This window comes from Mixophyes fleayi, chromosome 2 (assembly GCF_038048845.1).
Source record: "Mixophyes fleayi isolate aMixFle1 chromosome 2, aMixFle1.hap1, whole genome shotgun sequence".
NCBI classification, from domain to species: Eukaryota; Metazoa; Chordata; class Amphibia; order Anura; family Limnodynastidae; genus Mixophyes; species Mixophyes fleayi.
The window spans coordinates 86,200,009-86,221,108 of record NC_134403.1 but is presented as its reverse complement, the minus strand read 5'-3'; the positions used below and the strand labels follow the sequence as shown (position 1 = coordinate 86,221,108).

Below are 21,100 nucleotides of genomic sequence, written 5' to 3'. Positions count from 1 at the left end.
ATGATACGGTAAGAGATCGTGGTTCTGGTGTTCAGGGAGGTGGCTACATCTACGGACCCTAACCCCATGGAGTCTCTGGATTAGGTCTGGGCTCTCTGCATCTATGTCCAGACGCTCAGACGTCTTTGATTGCTCTCTCTGTCCCCCCAGGTTTTCTGCACTCTTTATGGCGGACAGGCATTCCTTGTAGTTATGTTCTTGGGCAGAGGATGTTGGCTATACACAAACTCCCGGGTTATACAGTTTCCTAGGAACTATGGAGTTCTTACTGGACCTACAGGGACCATCAGCTCTTTTGTCCCTGGTAGCGATACTACTCCAAGACATCCAGGGATTTTTGGTCCTTCCATTCCTTCGGGAGGATGAGTGCAGCTTCGATTGGCTGAGTTTGTTAAAGTCAGTGTCCCCAAGCCTGGCGAGCAGGGGGGTTCTTTGCCTCCCTAGACAGGTTTGCTGCCTTCCTCCATGTTCCCATATCGGATGGGTCTTCACTAGACTTATGGCCATCGGGACAAGTCTGTTGTCTCAATGGGAGGGATATAGTAGGGGAGAAGCTGTCCTTCAGTTTAAAGTTTTAAAGTGCCCTTGCTCCAATTTCATCTACTATACCCCTATGTCCCCCAGTATACTAAAAGAAATTGCTTTTACGGTGAGTAAAAAATCCTCTTGCTTACTATTATTATAGCAAAATTACTACATACATCCAAAACAATTTAGCTTGCTTTTAGGAAATTATCTTCTGAATATAATTTTTATCTTACAAGCCTTGTATGTTTATTTATGAAGTAGTTTTAAAACATCTGTACCACCAGAAATTTAGCTAGTTCCTTAATAAGGAACAATTTCTACCTACTCCACCAAAGTCTTGTGTGTAGATTGAACATGAAGCACCCTTTAGCACCATAGCACTAATATTTCGGCATTAGAAGTAGGTGCCACCTACACCTGCTATTTCTCTCTAGATAATGGCACACTTTGTCTTATATAAATAGCATATATATAATCAGAAGAATTTTATGGGGATAAGCGTGAGAAGACAGACACAAGACGCATGAAAAAACAAAATAAACACATTAATTTTAACATTATCCTCTATGAGTCTGATTCAATAATGAACATAAATGCTGATGCATGCCGTATTTTGTGTAAAATTGCACTGCGCATGTCCAGAACCGACCATACGCCAGAGAACGCAGCAACGTCCAATTCATCTTTAAGTGCAAAGGACCCTTACTATAGCCTACGTTTTCAAGGGTGGAACAGGAAAGGAAAGTGGCTTATGCACGTATTCAACAGGTGACAATCACTGTTTTTTTTTTTTTCTGTGCGCAGTTTTCTGACTTTATATTCAACATATGTATTGGATGTATCCTGCACTGTATTGTCTGTTAGAGCAGAGGGAACCTAGACTGGTATTCATCAACAGTTGTAGATTTACATCCGCTCCTTGTTGAATGCAGAATGTATGCCGATGTACGTTTGTTTTGCATTTTTTAAAGAATCGGCCTGATATCTCAATTAATTGGAATACCCGCGTAAATAGACACTTGACGGGCTCCTACCAAATGATCCAAAATATGGGTAAACTAAGCTAGATGTGCTACATTTACCACCAAATACAATCTGTTTAAAAAAAACTAATTCAGCAGTAGTTTTTATGTCATAGAATATTATTTTATTTGTTTATGTAGTACAGTATTCAGACACTACACAATGTTTTTGGCACTCATTTAATAGTAATTTCCATGGGTTGTACTGCAAGCCAATCCCTATTAGTTCCTGGGCCGTATGACATATAAACAGTAGCTGCATCTTTCATTTAGACTACATTCCTCTCTACTAATTATGCTCGTTTTTGTGCTCTGTCTGCCGTGTGCGCGCTGCTGTCTGTGTGGCCATGGAGAGAGAAGAGCGGGAGACGCTTGCTGTCTCTACTATCTCGATGTCCTTACAGGTTAGGCAGGCGACCAACTTCTCCCGTGAGGCACTGGACGCAAAGAAGAATTCATAGGAAGCACCTGCTAGGAAGGCACCCAGCATCGGACCAATCCAGTATACCTGGTGAGAAAAGGTTATAATTAGACTGGTCTGCTTTAGAACATTAGTAGATCACTGATGTTAATAATGCCCTGGTTACATTAGTAAAAAAAAATTGTGGGATCAGGTAAAGTTCCCCCAAAACAGATGATAGATATGCTCTATTTTAAAACTGGAGTATTAATACAAGAAGCCAGGAGGAAAATGGTCAGTTAAGGCTAGTCATAAAAGAATAAAAACATTGAAATAGAAATTAGATTACTATTCAGAACATAATTACAGTATTTCACTCACACTTTCACAGTTTATGTGGTACTAACTCACCCAGTGATGCTCCCAAATGCCTGTGAATAAAGCTGGACCAAAAGATCTAGCTGGATTCATACTTCCACCTGAGAATTTTCCCTATAAAAAAAACTTAGAAGTGAGAACCAGTGTTTATATTTCTGTATTGATACCTTTGATGCCTTTGTCCCCTCTCCTCCCTAACATCCACAGTGAACCCTCTCTAACATTGGGTAAATGTCACATGTTTTCCATCATCACTGTTTATTTATAAGGTGCCTGCAGCACCAGACATTCGGTACAATCAATCGTACGAAAAACAAATTACACAGGTAAACAGAATAAGGACATACAAGTTTGATTGAAAAGGTGCAGAAATGAGTGTGCAGAGAGACCTACTTTTGAGAACTTACAAACTAGAGGGGTTCAGGAGGATAAGCTAGGAGAAGTGACATCTAGACTTGGCAGAGAGATCATTGGGAGAGCATTAATGAAATCAGTCTCTGGATTGAAGGGAATGGTGTCACGTCCCCTTCACTCCACAGTGTGTTTGGTTGACAAGTCTAGTATGCTCTGAGATCTTCACTATTTGTACACAGGGATCACTGTTTGGTATTTGTATATGCAGGGGTCACCATTTTATGACAGCTACTTTCTCTGGCTCTGGATCCCTGTCTCATTTCTGGACTTATGACTACCTAAGTCATTAGGCTAATTTTCTGTGCTTAAAGGTGCAGTACCTCTTTTTAATAAAGTCTCTTCCTGTGTGTTGCCAGATTGGAGTTGGTTGAGGTTAGAGTAAAAGGAGAGGCTCTTGTTAGGTATTATAGACAAGCCCAAAAGAGTTTCTACCGCACCAGGCTATCATTAACCCGTTTATTAATTTTATACTCTCCTATATTATTATATTATCGGGTGGTGCTCCCACACTTTAAAATACCAACATACACATGTAAAGAAAATAGAAGAGACAAAGAAAATGTGTTTAATGGGGCACTCTATGATTTATATGTATTAAAACTATCCAACTTTTATTATATTCAATTAAATTTCTAGGACTCCATTGGTTAGCAAAGTGTTGAAAACATCTAATTGTGAAGAAGTGTAATTGTGATTTAAAATAGCAATATAATATTGCTATGCCACACTATTTATTAGAGGTATTTAATAGATTAATATTTAACCGTTATTAATTCCTGGTTTTATTATTAAATAAATATTCCACTGTTGACAAAAATCAGCAGTTTGCTTTTTTAGTATTGCTGAGAGATATTGTTAAGCTGTGAGGAAGTATCTTCCTTCTATTAAGCAAGGGACAGGTGCATCCAATTTGCATATTATATAAAACTCTATTATACCAAACAAAAGTGGGTGCACTGATAAATCTTTTTTTCTTTTATTTCCCCCTTGTCTTTTTTTTCCCTCTCGACTTTTGTTTATTAACCTGCTTTTTCCTTTTAGGGAATTTGGAAATGATCATATTGCTACTACAAAAGGCAATTAGTCAGATCAATTTATATACAAGGGATTTATAGATTATTTAGATTAAAGAATCATTTCCAATTCCCTAATAGGAGAAAGGAGGTTAATAAACAAAAGTCGAGAGGGAAATAAAAGAGGAAGGGGAAATAAAAGAAAAAAAGGCAAACAAATCTCTAGAGACGTACTGTGCAGAGGTGTAAACCTAACATCAATATATAACCTCCTACCACTTTAGAACCACTTTTTTAATTATATTAACCTTTTTAAAAAAATGTCTTAAAATAATGCTTTGTTTAGCCTTATTTATGGCTAAATGAATCATGAAAGTAAATTGATGTTGGGACTGTCTTTATTATATGTGGTGTCACATCCCCACTCTGTTATCTAATTTAAAAAATCTCAAATTGCAAAATGTAATCTCGATTTTGCACTTCTAGCAAAGCTAAGAAAATTGGTGGGCCTACTTCATAAGGAAAGCACTTCCCATGGCCAACATTCCTATCAATTGGTGCAAACTTCTGCACAATAAACGTTGCATCTTGCTTTACAAACCAATGCGATTTGTCGAAAAACTTAGGCACACCTTCACAAATTGAAGTGTACAGTGCCACTAAAGAGGATTTTGTGCTGTCTTTCAGACATATTGAGTTTTGTAAATGTGTTTCTATGTTGACAATTGTCCCATCCATTTGCCTTACTATTACATTTATTACAATGGGATCCTTACCAATAATTGTATCACTTACCGCTGCTAAAGATCCAGCTGCGAGGGAAAAGCCAATGGCTATACTTCCTGGCTCTGTAATGTCCCTGCGCTTGCGATCATCCACAGCAAAGATTGTAAAAGCTAGTTGGAATGTAGAGAAAACTTCCATCCCCAATGCCTGTCCTGCATTTCCCTCACTACTCACCTGTAAAAAAAAATAAAAGAATGTTTTAAGTTTTGTGTCTTATTTATTAAACCTTTTTTTCCACAGATATCCAGAGCAAAAATCTTAAACATGAAAATATTGTATAACTCTATTGGTTCCCCTAATTTGCTATAGTCTCCCTGAACACGTGATTTAAATGCAAATTTTTCCAAAAGGCATACTTGACATGTTGGGTCCCATACACATTTTTTTTGTCAGACATGCAATACGTTTTGCTTAGTTGTGTTTCTGAGAACAAGGTATGTACCAATGGGAAGCAAGATGCATTTCTGAACCCGGAATTAAGTAGGTGCAAAAAAAAAAAAAAAGGTGATTAAAACTGCACACTGTTGTTTATACTGGTTTCAATAAACTATCAAGTGCAAATACTACATTCACACATAAATATAAAAAAAGATATGAAAACCTTGTGCCTGTCTCACTGGGATTCCTGACAATACCAGGCAGCTCTAGTAAATCCTTTGTGTTCCTCCACAGAAAAGATGATCTTAATTTTCTGGCTTTAGGCCAATTTGTCGCTGAATGCTCTTCCACAGGTGCATGTCACTATTCTTCTTTTTGGAATTGCCCCTTACAGTTTATGAGACCATTTGTAGGATTGTGGTCTATGATATAAATGCTCATGCCAGCAAAAGTTAAATTATCATTTAAAACCTTCTATTACTAACATGTTTAGACCACCATCGTTTTTTATTTTTTTAAACACTTCATTTAGAATTTTACAGCATTTTTACAGTATAACAATAATAGCAAAATATACACTTAAAAATAGAGGCGATACAAAACTAAACTACTTGAGAGGCTTCTGTATAACCAACCACCTAAACCACTTTCCCACTACTCGTTGTCTTCTCGAACCTCTGGCATTGCGCTTCTGTCTTCTACAGTGCACCGAAACTCCCCTCACTACAGTGAGTCACAGCTAAGTCAAAGGGTTACTTCTTCCTACTCATCTTCATTGACCCCTCTGCCTTTTGAGCACTCTCTTCTCAACACCCTTCATTCTACGTCCTTCACAGCACTGTTCTCTCCTGGTTCACCTCTTACCTTTCAGAATGCTCCTTTAGTGCCTCTACTACTGACACAAACTTCCCAATACTTCCTCTGTCAGAGTTCATCATAGCTCTGTTCTCTTGGTGAAATAACACGCTCCTCTGGCCTCCGCTGCCACCACTATGTAAGTGGCACACCAGTTTACCTCTCCTCCCCTGGCCTCTCCTTTTTTATCCTGTGTGTCCAACTGACTCGCTGCCATTTCCATCTAGATGTTCCATCACTGCTTAGAGTCCAACATGTCCAAACCAGTGCTCATCATCTTCCCCCCTCCTAGTGTCACTACCCATATCCTAGTCTGCCTCACAGTTGACAACATTACATTCTCCACTGTTCCCGAAGCTCTGCCTTTGTATCATCCTCAGTTCAGTGCTCAGCTTCCTTCCACACATCCAGTCCCTTGTGCAGTCTTGTTGCCCCTCCTTCTAAACATCATCAGAATACACCCCTTTCTCACTCAGGACATTACCAAAACCCTTATTCAATCATTCATTGGGCCTGATTCATCAAGGCACGTATCTGCCAATTTTGAGCGTATCGTACACAAAATCCCTCTGCGCATGCCCAGTACCAACAGAAATGTCCGTAAACACAGTCGTGTTTCGTTCGCTTCAGGGAGCAAAGGACACTTACTACAGCCTACGATTTCGGGGAGTGAACTGGGCAGGGAAGGGGCATTTTGCTATGGTGAATTTACAGTAAGGGCGTGCCAAACACAAGCGCACAAAGCCACGTCCGAGTCAAGCTTTGGGCATTTTAAAGTTGCTTGCTTTTCTGCCGTACCTCTTGCTCCAGCTAAAAGGCTAGTCTAAGCTCCGATCAGTATTGATGACAGTCTCGTATGCATGCTATAACGTGTCTGCAATCCTGTGCAATTGTTTTTTTTATTTTCCTGTGCGTTCTTTTGCAAATTTATAATCCACGTGTATTGGATGCATCCTGCTTCGTCCAGTGTAGTAGAGCACAGCAGACCTGCCCCTGATTTCAAAAGCATATTGAGATCCATGCCTTGCTGAATTTGGGCGAACACAAAGCTTAAATATGTGTGTTTAATGCTGAACTTGGATTGCACTCAGAATATGTGCCTTGATAAAATGGGCCCATTATATCCTGCCTTGACTACTGCAACCTCCTTCTCTCATTCTACAATCAATCTTACATGCCACAGAAATACTGATCTTGGGCAGCACCATTGATTAGTGGTTAGCACTTCTCCCTCCCAACACTGGGGTCATGAGTTGGATTCCAGACCATGGCCTCATCTGTGTGGAGTTTGTATGTTCTCCCCGTGTTTGCGTGGGTTTCACCTGGGTGTTCTGGTTTCCTCCCACATTCCAAAAACATACTGGTAGGTTAATTGGCTGCTGACAAAATTAAGGCTGTGCACCGGCCACTTTTTGCGTTTTGGGTTCTGATTACCTTCAGGTTTTGGGTTTTAATGGGTTTTGCCAAAACACCCCCCTCAAGGTTTTGGGTTTTGGGTTCTGATTTTTTTTTAAAAAAGCATAAAAACTGCTAGAATCCAGATTTTTGTTTTTTTTCTCACTCCTACGCTATTATTAACCTCAATAACATTCATTTCCACTCATTTCCAGTCTATTCTGAACACCTCACACCTCACAATATTGTTTTTAGGCCAAAAGGTTGCACCGAGGTAGCTGGATGACTAAGCTAAGCGACACAAGTGGGCGGCACAAACACGTGGCCCATCTAGGAGTGGCACTGCAGTGGCAGACAGGATGGCAGTTTGAAAAACTAGGCCCCAAAGAGCACATAATGCCAAAAAAAGAGGTGCAAGATGGAATTGTCCTTGGGCCCTCCCACCCAATGTTGGGGAAATAGGACATGCGCACTTTAACAAACCAATCATTTCAGCGACAGGGCCTACAAAACTGTGGCTGAAATGATTGGTTCGTTTGGACCCCCACAAAACGAGCTGGCAAAGAAAAAAAAGAGGTGCAAGATGGAATTGTCTTTGGGCTCTCCCACCTACCCTTATGTTGCGGAAAAAGGACATGCACACTTTAACAAACCAATCTTTTCAGCGACAGGGCCTACCAAACTACTGTGGCTGAAATGATTGGTTTGTTTGGGCCCCCACACAAAAAAAGCAATTCATCTCTCCCTGAACAAAGTAAACTGGCTCTACTGAGGCAAGATGTCGTCTTCATCCTCATCCTCTGATTCCTTTGCCCCCTTCAGTGTGTACTTCCTCATCCTCACACATTATCAATTCGTCCCCGCTGGACTCCACAATCACGGGTCCCTCTGTAGTCTCTGGAGGCCATTGCTGGTCTTCATTGAAGAATTGATAATTCATTTTGATGAACATCATCTTGTCCACATTTTGCGGAAGCAACCTCCTTCGCCGCTCACTGCCCAGGTTCTCCGCGTACACACTGGAGGGGGGACAACTCAGGTAAAATAGAGCCAGTTTGTACAGGGGCTTCCAAACTGCCTTTTTTTTCCTGCCAGTACAAGTAAGGACTGTCTGACATGTCTACTTGGATGCTGTCACCAAAGTAATCCTCCACCATTTTTTCAATGGTGACAGCATCCAATGCAGCGACAGTAGACATGTCAGCAATCGTTGGCAGGTCCTTCAGTCCGGACCAGATGTTCAAATTCGCTCTGCCTGCTCTGCATCCCCGCCAGCGGGTCGTTTAGGAAATCTCAGCTGTTTCCTCGCAGCCACAGGTGTGGGAGAAAATGAAGGAGGAGCTGTTGCCATGTCACGGCCCTCTTCAGATGACAATCTCCTGATCAGCAGGTCTTTGCACTGCTGTAGACTTGTGTCCGCCGGAAACAGAGACACAACATACGCTTTAAACCGAGGATCGAGCACGGTGGCCAGAATGTATTCCTCTGACTTTAAAAGACTGACCACCCTCGGATCCTGGCAAAGCGTACAAAGGGCTTCATCCACAAGAGCTACATGCTTTGTGGAATCGCAATGCTTTACCAGCTCCTCCCTCACTTTCTCCAGCTGCTTCTGCAACAGCCTGATCAGGGGAATCACCTGACTCAAGCTGGCAGTGTCGGAACTGACTTCTCGTGTGGCAAGTTCAAACGGCTGGAGAACCTTGCACAACACGGAAATCAGTCTCCACTACGCTTGACTCAGGCGCATCCCCACTCCTTTACCTATGTCGTAGGTGGCTGTGTAGGCTTGAATGGCCTTTTGCTGCTCCTCCATCCTCTGCAGCATATAGAGGGTGGAATCCCAGCGCGTCACAACCTCTTGTTTGAGGTGATGGCAGGGCAGGTTCAGGCGTTTTTGATGGTGCTCCAGTCTTCGGTAGGCAGTGGCAGAATGGCGAAAGTGTCCGGCAATTTTGCGGGCCACCGCAAGCATATCCTGCACACCCCTGTCACTTTTAAGATATTGCTGCACCACCAAATTTATTGTGTGGGCAAAACATGGCACGTGCTGGAAATTGCCCATATGTAATGCCCACACAATGTTACTGGCGTTGTCCGACACCACAAATCCCCAGGAGAGTCTAAGTGGGGTAAGCCACTGCGAGATGATTTCCCTCAGTTTCTCTAAGAGGTTGTCGGCGTTGTGCCTCTTACTGAAACCGGTGATACACAACGTTTCCTGCCTTGGAACGAGCAGGCGTTTCGGAGATGCTGCTACTGATGCTGCTGTTGCTGCGGAAGGCGATGCATCTACCCAGTGGGCTGTCACAGTCATATAGTCCTTAGTTTGCCCTGAACCACTTGTCCACATGTACGTGGTTAAGTGGACAGTGGGTACAACCGAATTTTTCAGAGCACTGAGGACACTTTTTCGTACTTCTATGTACATCCCGGGTATCGCCTGCCTAGTGAAGTGGAATCTAGATGGGATTTGGTACCGGGGACACAATACCTCCATGAACCGTCTAAATCCCACTCCACTGATGGCGGACACCGGACGCACGTCTAACACCAACATAGCTGTCACGGACGCAGTTATCCGCTTTGCCATAGGATGACTGCTGTCGTACTTCGTGCTGATAGCAAACGACTATTGTACGGTCAATTGCTTAGTGAAAGATGTAGCGGTCTTACGACTTTCCCTCTGGGAAGATGACCGACTCCCAGCAGCAACAGCAGCAGCGGCAGTAGTAGGCGTACCGCTGCAGGATCCTCCGGAAGAATCCCGGATTGAAGAGGACTTAGTCATGCCGGTGACATGGCCTGCAGGACTATCTCCGATCCAGATCGAGGAGGAAATTGACGAGGAGGGTGTTGCTGGTGTGGATACAACGGCACCAAGGGATTTAGGTGTCCCTGGACTGCTGACGGTCCTAGCCACAGTTCCTGAACTAAACACAGAATTATGAAGGGTCTTCAGGTGACGTATAAGGGAGGATGTCCCTAGGTGGCCAAGATCCTTACCCCTGCTTATTGCAGCTTTACATAAGCTACATATGGCAATACAGTTGTTGTCCGGATTGGGATAGAAATAATTCCAGACCGAAGAGGTGGATTTATTGGTCTTCTGCCCAGGCATGACGATGGGCTTTTTCATCCCATGGACAACAACTGTTTTTCCCCCTGGTGCCTCATTTAAGAAAACCACATCAGCATCCTCCTCGTCAACTTCCTCCTCAGCACCAGCTACATCAATATCCTCCTCCTGGTGTACAACATTGATACCTTCATTATCAAAATCTGGAACTGCACTGTGGGTGATCCTTCCAGCATATGCAGAGGGCGTGCTGCAAATGGTGGAAGGAGCCACCACTTCCCGTACAGTGCTGGGAAGGTCAGGCATCGCAACCACCAACACCCTTGGACTCTCCTTGGGGATTTGTGATGCCATGTCTTTAGAAGGCAGAGTTGTTTGCTGTATTTTTGATGACAGCTTAACTCTCTTAAATTTTCTAGAGGGGGGAGGAGGAGGGCTTAGATCGTTGGGTGAAGCTGAACCACTAGTCATGAACACGGACCAGGGCCTAAGCCGTTCCTTGCCACTCCGTGTCGTAAATGGCATATTGGCAAGTTTACGTTTCTCCTCAGATGATTTTAATTTCTTTTTTTGGATCATTTTTGTGAACTTTGGCTTCTTGGATTTTACATGCCCTCTACTATGACATTGGGCATCGGCCTTGGCAGACGACGTTGATGGCATTTCATCGTCTATGTCATGATTAGTGGCAGCAGCTTCAGCATTAGGAGGAAGTGGTTCTTGATCTTTCTCTACTTTAAACTCCAAATTTTTGTTCTCCATTATATGCAGCACAAGAGAGCGTACCCCTAAACCACACACACTCGGCAAAGCCTTTAAAAATTATATGCGGCACAAGAGAGTACCACTGGACTGGAGTTTTACGGCTGTACCACTGGACTTATACAGCAGTACCACTGGACTTATACGGCAGGATCAGTGGCCTTAAACAGCAGTACCACTGGACTTATACGGCAGGATCAGTGGACTTAAACAGCAGTACCACTGGACTTATACGGCAGGATCAGTGAACTTAAACAGCAGTACCACTGGACTTATACGGCAGGATCAGTGGACTTAAACAGCAGTACCACTGGACTTATACGGCAGGATCAGTGAACTTAAACAGCAGTACCACTGGACTTATACGGCAGGATCAGTGGACTTAAACAGCAGTACCACTGGACTTATACGGCAGGATCAGTGAACTTAAACAGCAGTACCACTGGACTTATACGGCAGGATCAGTGAACTTAAACAGCAGTACCACTGGACTTATACGGCAGGATCAGTGGACTTAAACACTCCTTATTTGCTAATACAAATGAAATAGCGAAATATTAAAAAAAGGGGAATGTAAGCATTTTCGTGTAAATATGGAATAAACTGCTAAAAAAGGTAGCTGAGAACTACCCTAGCACGCCGCTGTAGAAATAATAGATCAATAGTATATTTATTTGATAAATAGTATAATTTCTATAATACCTGCTATATATAAGTTACGAGATCCAGACTAAACATATACTATTAGTGATCTGTTAGTAATAGGATCACATACTCAAGAGGGATGATAGCTGTCTATTGTCTACAGCTCCTTCTGTATAATTGTGTGTTTCACCACTGGACTGAGCAGGACAGAGGACACCACCACACACCCTCCCTCTTCCCTCTCCAATGCCCGAGTGAAGATGGCGGCGGGCAGCGGGGAATAATATGAATCCGGATCTCGCGAGATCCGACGGCGGGATGATGACATTTTGCGTCGGGCGGGAATCCCCGAACAGTGCTCGGATCGGCACTGTTCGGGGGTGTTCGGATTTCAAGAATCCGAACCCGCTCACCCCTAGACAAAATGAATGTGTGTGATTCTCTGTACAACGCTGCGGAATTGGTGGCAGAGGCGGATCTAAGAATCTTTTGTACCCGGGGCGAATTAGGCCCTGCCCCCTTTCTGACTTCTGAGGCTGCCGTGCAGGTCCGCTCGGCAGGGAGAGTGTGCTGCCCGACCGCTCTGATTGTGTTTAAAACACAATCAGAGCGGCCGAGCAGCACACTGTCACTGCCAAACGAACCTGCACATAGTGTGCAGCCGTCAGCAGCAAGCCCCGTGGATCCGCCACTGATTGGTGGTGCTATATAAATAATGATGATGATCTGCCTCTCGTCGCTCCACATTCACTGCACCAATCCCCATACTGTCTCCCCATTATTTCTAAAATGCAATTCATGCTACTCATGTTCACAGCCCTCACCAATCGGCCCCCTCCATATACTGTATGTCTGATCTTGTCGCGATACACTCCCTCTTGCCTTCTTTGATCTGCTCTGACCTACTCCTCATCTGCAAAAACCACCTCTCCTGCCTCTGACTTCTTCCATTTTTCTCCCCACTTATAGAATTCCCTACCCCACCTGGCCAGACTCCCCCCCAATCTCTAATATTTAAAGCATTCTCTCAAAACCCACTTCTTCATTATAGCCTATATTACCCCTACCTGCTGCTACAGTCCCATGTTCACTCTGAGACCCACTATCTCCTGTTCTCTCAGCGTTGCCCATAACTTTCATAAACAAGGCCCTCTCTACCCTGTCTCATGTCTGCACCTCCTTTGCCAACTTCAAATGTACTTGTGTTGTTTTTATGTGTGTTTGTATTTTCTATATTTTATATTGTCTTACAAATAAATGATTATAATATCAAAAAGGACTATTAAGCACAAATGAAAAACAATTTCATTAGTATTTTGAGGTCACAAAATAGCAACCCTTTCACTTTCTCCCACGTTGTGCAGTACTTTACTATAATTGTTCTGATTCCTAAAAATCACCACGTATATGTTATAATGCTGTAGGGGCTATAGCATTGTTTTCCTTTGGGCAGCTCTCCCCTTCTTCAGTTCAGAAGCAGAAAAGGTATGCTTTACATAGGTTGTGGATCTTTGGACAGACCTATAAAAAACAGTATTATATTAATGTTTAGGTCCATAATATATATATATTGGTCTGAAGCAGAATCTAGCGGACTTCACTAAATTTAATTTAAACAAGCAGTTATTTGGGCTTTCACAACCCTCCTCCCTTCCCTAGTTAAGCACATGATTAGTATGTCAAGATGGTTGTGAAAAATTGTACTTCTTCTCATTGTAGGTACTAGGCATATCCAGAATTCCTTGGTGAGTATAAGTACAGGAATATGCCTCATATTGAGTCCATATGCATAGACAAGATTTCAAGGGGTTGAGATTTTAGATTTTGGGTGGGTGTTCCTGATTTAGCAGATGGCCACCGAGCTTGTCCAATACCCCAGGGTAAATAAATACATTTTTACTGGTCCATAGATGTGCCATAATTTGGTTGTCAGGCAGTTTTTTTAATGAAATGAAATCTTTTGCATGAAGAAGAGAGAATAGCTTTGCAATAATGAAATATAAAAGACTTCATCACTGATAATAGGCAAACGATTAATAAAATGTATGTACACAATTTGGTAAATGATGCAAATCATTATTATTTTTTTATACTGCCTCATACTGAACTTTAATAAATAATATGCATGATTTTTTTAAAGGAAGTGAAGGTTGGGTTTTGAGCATTTGTATGTAAAGTTTACCTCTAATACAAGGCATAATGATGTACGTTATAGCAAAATTAAAACTCACCAAGGAGTTCTGCTACCATATGATGAAAGCATAAACCTGTAGGCAGGACCACCACCATTCTGGGGAGTGTGTGTATTAAAAAATACTATTTGCTGGCAGTCTCTGTTCAATGTCTGAGTTAATAGAAATATTTTGATCGTCACCCATGGTTCATTAAAAAGTGCATTATACACAAATGGATTTTGATTAAAAGCAATACCCACTCTATTGATGCTCACGTTTGGTTTAGATGTAGTAGCCAGTACAATTCATTTATTGTGTGTGTAAAACTTACTCTTGTGACAAGTTGATTGCTGAAGGATGCTGGTAGGAATAGATAGAAAATGGCAGACGCACATATGGCACCAAGACACTGAGCCACAGCAAAGGCCAGTCCATGAAGTAGATCCAATTTTCGTGCACATACCAAGGCACATGTGATGGCTGGATTTAATTGGGCACCACTTATTTCCCCGAAACACTGCACGAGACTGACAACTGACAGACCAGCAGCTATTGCTGGAGCCACAGAATGTGATTGTGATGCTCCCATTCCCAAACAGGACGACCCCAACACTACAGCCACCAGCATGAAAGTTCCCAGAGCTTCTGCTAACACTGAACGCCAAAAACGGTGTCGCCTCAACTCCTGCAAAATCAAAGAGCTTAAGTTAGTTCAACAATTACAAATAGATTTTAACTTCTTTTAGGACAGAAATAAAGTGGTTTCCTTGTGTTTATTTACTGCTGCTTCTTAAAACTGGCTTTGGATATATATGCAATTACAAATATTGTTATGATTGCTGGAAAGTTATAAATGTAAAAGAATATTGTTCTATCATACATTGAAATGTTCTTTATATAAGAGCATTTCAATGTTGAAGATCATTTGTAAGCACAGACTAAACATCATAATTGTAATTATTCAAAATTTTGCAAAAAAAGACCTTAAGCAGGAAGCTATTTCATTCAACTTTATTTTAGTAACTAATAAATTTGAAGATTTTAAATGTGTACATCCAAGAATAAAAAAGCAGAAAATGATTAAACAAATATAAACTTTGAAAGATATAGCAAAGAGAAGTCGGAGAAGGATTAATATGTATGTAAATCAAAGAGAAATCAAGAGTTACAAATTGTAAGAATATGAAATGTCACTCACAAGATGTCCAGGTGCATAGGATACTAAAGACAGCTATGGTGAAACTGATAGAGTTTTAAAGCTGCCTCTGTTCCTACCTCTTTGATAACCATCCTCTTTCAATGCTTCTGGAGATGTGGATGAAAACATAACATGATGCTCCACTTTTATACTATTATCTCATGAGGTACATTCACAGTATACCCCACCTCTGTGAAAACCGCTCCTCTTAAAGGCACAGCCTTGGCATCCCTTATATCCCATTTCTTTCATGTTGTATTGCCTAAACATTTGAATAAGGATAACCTAAAAGATAATATGTGTTGAATTCAATGTTAAAATAAATATAAATACACGTTGCATGGAAGTAAAATTCTGGAGTTTTTAGATTGTGTAATCAATCTATTCTATACTACCATGTTATGATAGAATATGCTTCTTGTATTTTTTTTAGCTTTGATCTCGGAGGATAGGGAAAATGAACAGCATATTAAAAATACTTTATATTATAAGTCATATAATACCACTTTTCTGTAGAAACATGCATATCACGTTTGTACCAGTAACTCACTGGTTAACTAGCCAGAACAGATTCTAATGGCCCATATTTGCAATCTAAAGTCTGCTTGTTTGGTTACCAATAGAAGACACCTCAGTTGCTGTTGTGACCAAATTCCTATTACAATGTGAATAGCAAGGTGAGTGGTGCAGCTGTTTTGACCAGGCCTCATTCCTTCCGTTTCCTCGGTAACTATTGTGGTATTTTTAATGAGCCGCTTTCATCTTCAGAATTAAAAAAATGGGACAACAAAACAAAAACATCATCAAAAGAAAATTAAAATGGAGAACCATTTTTCAGGCAAATACCATGGTTCAGTGCTAAAAGCACGCTAGTATATCTATTTCACACTTCTCCACATTAAGCCGGTCTGCAGTGCAACCCAAGCAACTCTTTGGAAATTCAAGAAAATATAGCTTGCAAATGTATATTACATTTTAAACTATCACACATTCAACCAAACCTCGGGACTAAAGTAGATTACATACAGGGTTTTCATGTCTGATTCCAAACTAATTAATAGCGGATGAATATAACTTAAATATAAAGGAATATACTAATATTTCTAGTAGGAGTTGTGATGAGTGGATTTTAAATGCATTCAATTTGGAGAGGTTAATCTTATAATTTGATAAATGGCTAAAGGTATTAAAAATTTTCATTAGGTTTGGGGGGATAGTAATATATAGAGGTAAGTTGTTAGCAAACATTGCCACTTTACAATACCTACTGCCAATCAATGACTCACATCAGGGAATTATCTAATTGAGGCTGCCAAATATTCCATGGTGAGGACATATAGTAAGTATATATATTCCATAAATTCCATGTCCACCCTGTAGAATGCTTTTTCGAAATCTGTTGACAGGAGCATCAATGGGATGTTAAGCGGATTGAGTCAATGGTTTTAATTGTATTATCCCGCATAGGTACAAAGCCTACCTGGTCAAATGTTCAAAAATTAACTATTATGTTTGCAGAAAACTTTGCATCTACATTTATAAGTGAAATTGGGCTGTAACTACTGCAATGCATTTACCGACTTTGAGTATAACTATTATAGGAGCCTTTACAGCATATCACGGGAAGGGATATCAGTTGAAAAATGGTCGATGGCAGCTAGGAACATACCAGATTTTCCTGTAGTGTTTTATAGAATTTGATTGTGACCAGGACTATGGCTCTTTCCTGATGGGATAATTTTAATAGCATCCTGAAACCCATTGATATTGAGGGGGAAAACAAGGCCTCTGTCGTTTCAGAGGCCTTTCATGTATCAATTTTATCAGATGATTCTGTTTCATGCAGCTTTAGATATTATAATATAGGTGATGGCTGTGTGGGAGTTATTTAGGGCTATTATTATAAAGGTCTAAATAATATGCTTGGAAGGCTACAGCAATGCTCAGTCACCCTGTTTATCTATAATATGTGAGATATATGTCATGGTTCATGTTTTTCTTAAGGTCCTGGCGAATAATTTTCCACTTTTTTTCCTGTGCTCAAAATATTTTTGCTTGGAAAGCATATATATAGTCTGGCTGTCTGATGATGTGTAAGTAGCTATTCATTCCAACCTGAGTTGTCTAAGTTGCATAATATTGTCAGAAGCAATGTCGTTTTTATATTTTAAGACTGCAATTATTTTCAGGAAAGTTTCCTGCTTGTAGCATTCTTCATCCAAGCCCTCTTGTTGGATAAAACCACCCCTAGGATTGCATATCCATGTTTCTCACTTTGTTGTAGAGAATGTATACTATTGTGGATTGTGTGCAGTAAAGTCATCAATTCTCTGTGTATCTTCGTCTTGCGCTCAGAGGGCCTGATTCATTAAGGAAAGCAAAGCAAAAATAGGAGTGAATTTACTCCTGGACAAACCATGTTACAATGCAAGGGGTGCAAATTAGTTTATTATTTTGCACATCAGGAAAATGCTGGCTGCTATTTCATGTAACACACAAATACTTGATAACCTTATTTTTAAACTGTAGTTTAAAGTTAGTCTAGGACATGACCTACCCCAACTCTAAATCTGGCCCCACATTTTAAATTTACCTCACCCTCCAAAGCAACATGGTTTTGCCAAGGTGCAAATTTTCTCCTTTTTTTGCTTTGCTTTCCTTTCCTTAATGAATCAGGTCCAGAGTCTGTTATATGGGTTTAAAAACTGATAACACTAACAAGAAGATCCCAACTGGTGACATTGATACCAGAGCTAAATTGGGACAGTGAAGCCTGTGCTCTTAGACTGTCTTTGAATTGTGTGGCACCTAGAGAGCTGGAGGTACCATGTAGGGCATTCTGGGTCAAGTCAAGAAAGTATGGTATGTAAACCAGCAACATCAGGCCCTGTATGATCAAAGCTACAAGGAACTTATTTAGGTTTCTAAAGCTCAATGCAATAATTGGAGGTAACCTTGTGCTCAGCAATCTAGGAGAAACTCTATTGTAGTGCTTTGTTTTGTATCTGCATGACTGCAGTTGTACAAGACCAAGAGATGTTTTAGTTGTAATCTAAGACACAGCTTCCTTGGTATATAGTTGCATCATGTATTAACTATTAGCTCCAATGCTTACTAGTTTTAAGTGCAGGCTTATTTGACAAGTGTGACAGGATGGACCGCCTATGCCACCCTTTCTGTTGTTGCTGTAAACCGGCTGGGCTTACTGTGCCACTGTTCCCTTTCTTTATCCCAAATGCACCCTCTAACCGCAGTAGGAGGGGCTTAAGCTGCTGCCACCACTGGACTTCTTGCCAACATCCAGAATCAGGTTCCTTCTGGGTACCTGGTGCTACTAGTTTACCCCGATGCTGGTGTACCTGGGCTGGTACTCCTGACCTCTTCCTATAGATCAGGGTTGCTGTGTCTGGATCCCCACTGGCTTATCACACTGGCCAGAGCTTGTGGGTAGCTGGCAGAGTGGTGGTACCGGAAAGTTGGGTCCAAACCTCAGTACAGCTGGGAAAGGATTAGAGTTGGGTCTAATCTGTAGGTCACAGGAATTTCAGCGTGGAAGAAGTTGTCATGCAGGTCTTTGAAGCAAGTGATGTTTATTTGCTTTCACATTGGTTTAAGGTACTAGTGATCAAGAGGTCAGAAGAAACAAGAATGATAAATTTCAGTACAAACCAGTGCTGTTTTATACAGTTTTGGACACAGCCTCGCAATGGGTAAGCCAGCCCCCTGAAGTCTAAGTTATTTTTAGTATCAGGATGCAATATGTTTCCCCAAGCATGGATTTAAATGCAATTTATACTTAACAAAATTTGCAGTAATCTGTGATATCCTAAATCACATTGATGAGCCATTTCCTTTTACTTTAATCAGGATATATGTAACGGCTCCTTGCTGGGTCTTCAGGCCAGAGCAGGCATTTGACACTTCACATCAAAAGACTTAGTTAGCATTTCCTGGTATCAGCAAAACAGACACCCCCCGCCCCCCCACATATGCCTTATTGGAGATTTCCTCTAACAAAGTTACAAAACCCCAGACAAGACATTTCCTATACCACAATACACACAGTATCAAAAATAAGTACATTCGCAATTATATATAATAAGTGTCCTGCACTATTTCCTTTAAATAAATGTATACCATAAATTATTTATAAGTGATCCAGCCACAACAAGTATACAAATAAACCAAAAATATACAATATATTCCACCTTTATCTACTGTAGTGAAGTAGATGTAGTTAATTTTGTGCTGATGGTACCAGGTCCAGTCCCATCTTCACATAAAGAATGTAAAAGTAGTATCTGGGAATAATGATGTCCCAGAACGATGTCAATAAGTCAAAGGCCTCTATGTCCTAGCTGTTTTTTTTATCACCTATGCCGTTGAGTTGTTGCATTTCCTCTCGATACAGACCCAGGCTTTCCTCATGCAGCATGTTGGGCCCTAATTGAAGCTTCATAGCTGAAGCTCCATTTGTTTTCAAAGAATGTTTCTACACTTTCTGGGCCTTTCAGGGCTGCTGATTTCCCGTCCTTTTAGCTGATCAGGACAAATGGGAAACCCCATCTGTAATTAATTTCATATTCTGTAGTGTCCCTATCTGTGGCTTTAAGGCCATCTTTTCTTTCAAAGTGACCCTTAACAAAGTTTAATTTCAGAGTCCATATGTTACGCTTCTGTACCCAGACAGGATTGTGTCTCTGGAGTTAGGCTGATGACTACGTACACAAAGCTGGGTGGCCTGATAATGTTCCTTTGCATGTATGTGAAAGGACCGGAACAGGTGGTGATAAACTAGCAGCGTAGACCAGACAAGAACTGAATTGCTGAACCCGGAATGTAACCGAAATACTGGAACCGGAATGCTGGAGCCAGAATGCTGGATGATGGAACTTGAATTATGGATGATGGAATCGGAACAGAACAAGAATGTTGGATGAAGGAACGGGAATGGAGCTGGAGTGCTGGAACCAGACTGGAGCCAGGATGCAGACTGCATTGTCTGAACTGGAGCAACAGAAGGTATTGCAGACTGCTGGGAACCAGGTTGGCGTTTGAAATAACAACGTTGCACTGGCAACAGGTAAGGGCTCCAGGAAGTCCATTTATAGTAGTTGATGGTTCCTTATTGGAGACTGCGGTCAGCTGGGCAGAAGCAGCACTCGGAGTTGCTGAGTAGGATCAGGTGACCATGTCCAAGATGGCAACTGCCAGGAACTGGTTTTGGAGGGAAACTTGAAGGCTGCTATCTCCTGATTGGCTGGGAGGAATCATGCGATCGAATCTAAGATGGCAGCGCCCATACACTGATTCTGGAGGGATCTCTGGAGTGTAGACAGACTGGGCAGCATCTTGCAGAGAGATCTGAAACCAGCAGAGCCTGAGGACCGCAGGGAGAGCTTGGAAAGACAGCGGAGAGGTAAGTGACAGGACCCGAGAGCCTGGTGTGTGACACTATAATCTTATTGTTCCCATATTCCTGGTCTTCTTCATTATGTCTTCATTAAGTGGGAAGTCTAGGAGAGAGCATATAATGTCTCATGGAAGTAACCCAGGGACTTAATTTCCTGTGGGCTTGCCAAAACCTATTGGTATGTCCAAAGGCCTGGAGAAGATTAAATTGAAACATTTGGTGAGGGTCAATTGGATATCATCTTTATTTTTTCTACATATTCTGTTAGGCTTTTAACTCTATGCACTGTAGGTCTTTACTGGCGGCAGGAGTAGGCATTGTTGCGCGGAATGTGTAAAGTAGAAGGGTTGCTGTAAAATATGTTATATTCCGTGGCTCCCTGCATGAGTCATTTAACACCCCTAATAATAGTACAGTCCCACAAAGTCACATGACTTGTTGTGTGCCAGCTTGTACATTAATCGCGATTCTGGGAAGTAGCGATTGCAAAGGTTCGCTGCTACCATCTTTTCATGATTGGCAGCTTCTGGCTTCTGAAGTAAGGTAAGTCCTTGTCGGTGTAGTGGTAGTCGCGTTAGTGACTACCACCGTGAACACCATAGGTTTAAAAACTGCACTTCCATATATTCCCCCCCTAAGTGTCAGTCAGGCAAGATTATG

General features: G+C 41.4%; 2 protein-coding genes across 2 annotated transcripts in view; one reads left to right on the top strand and one right to left on the bottom strand.

Moving 5' to 3' along the window:
• The window catches only part of SPRYD4 (SPRY domain containing 4), a 60,171-nt gene that overhangs the window by 17,369 nt on the left and 21,702 nt on the right, over window positions 1–21,100 (top strand). The gene's annotated exons all lie outside the window — the stretch shown is intronic.
• Window positions 1,653–15,200, bottom strand: LOC142140172 (aquaporin-4-like). Its single transcript, XM_075198023.1, has 5 exons — window positions 15,105–15,200; window positions 14,161–14,514; window positions 4,551–4,715; window positions 2,362–2,442; window positions 1,653–2,058 (listed from the first exon to the last, which is right to left on the bottom strand). Exons 1-5 carry the CDS (start codon window positions 15,117–15,119, stop codon window positions 1,840–1,842), a joined length of 834 nt encoding a protein of 277 aa, XP_075054124.1. The 5' UTR covers window positions 15,120–15,200; the 3' UTR covers window positions 1,653–1,839.

Bases quoted from the DNA above. Each gene is read 5' to 3' on its own strand.
- LOC142140172 (XM_075198023.1), bottom strand. The intron at 2,443-4,550 runs GTAAGTGATACA...TTTTTTTTATAG, and splicing joins CAGCTGGATCTTTAGCAGCG to GGAAAATTCTCAGGTGGAAG. The intron at 2,059-2,361 runs GTGAGTTAGTAC...TTTTCTCACCAG, and splicing joins GCATTTGGGAGCATCACTGG to GTATACTGGATTGGTCCGAT.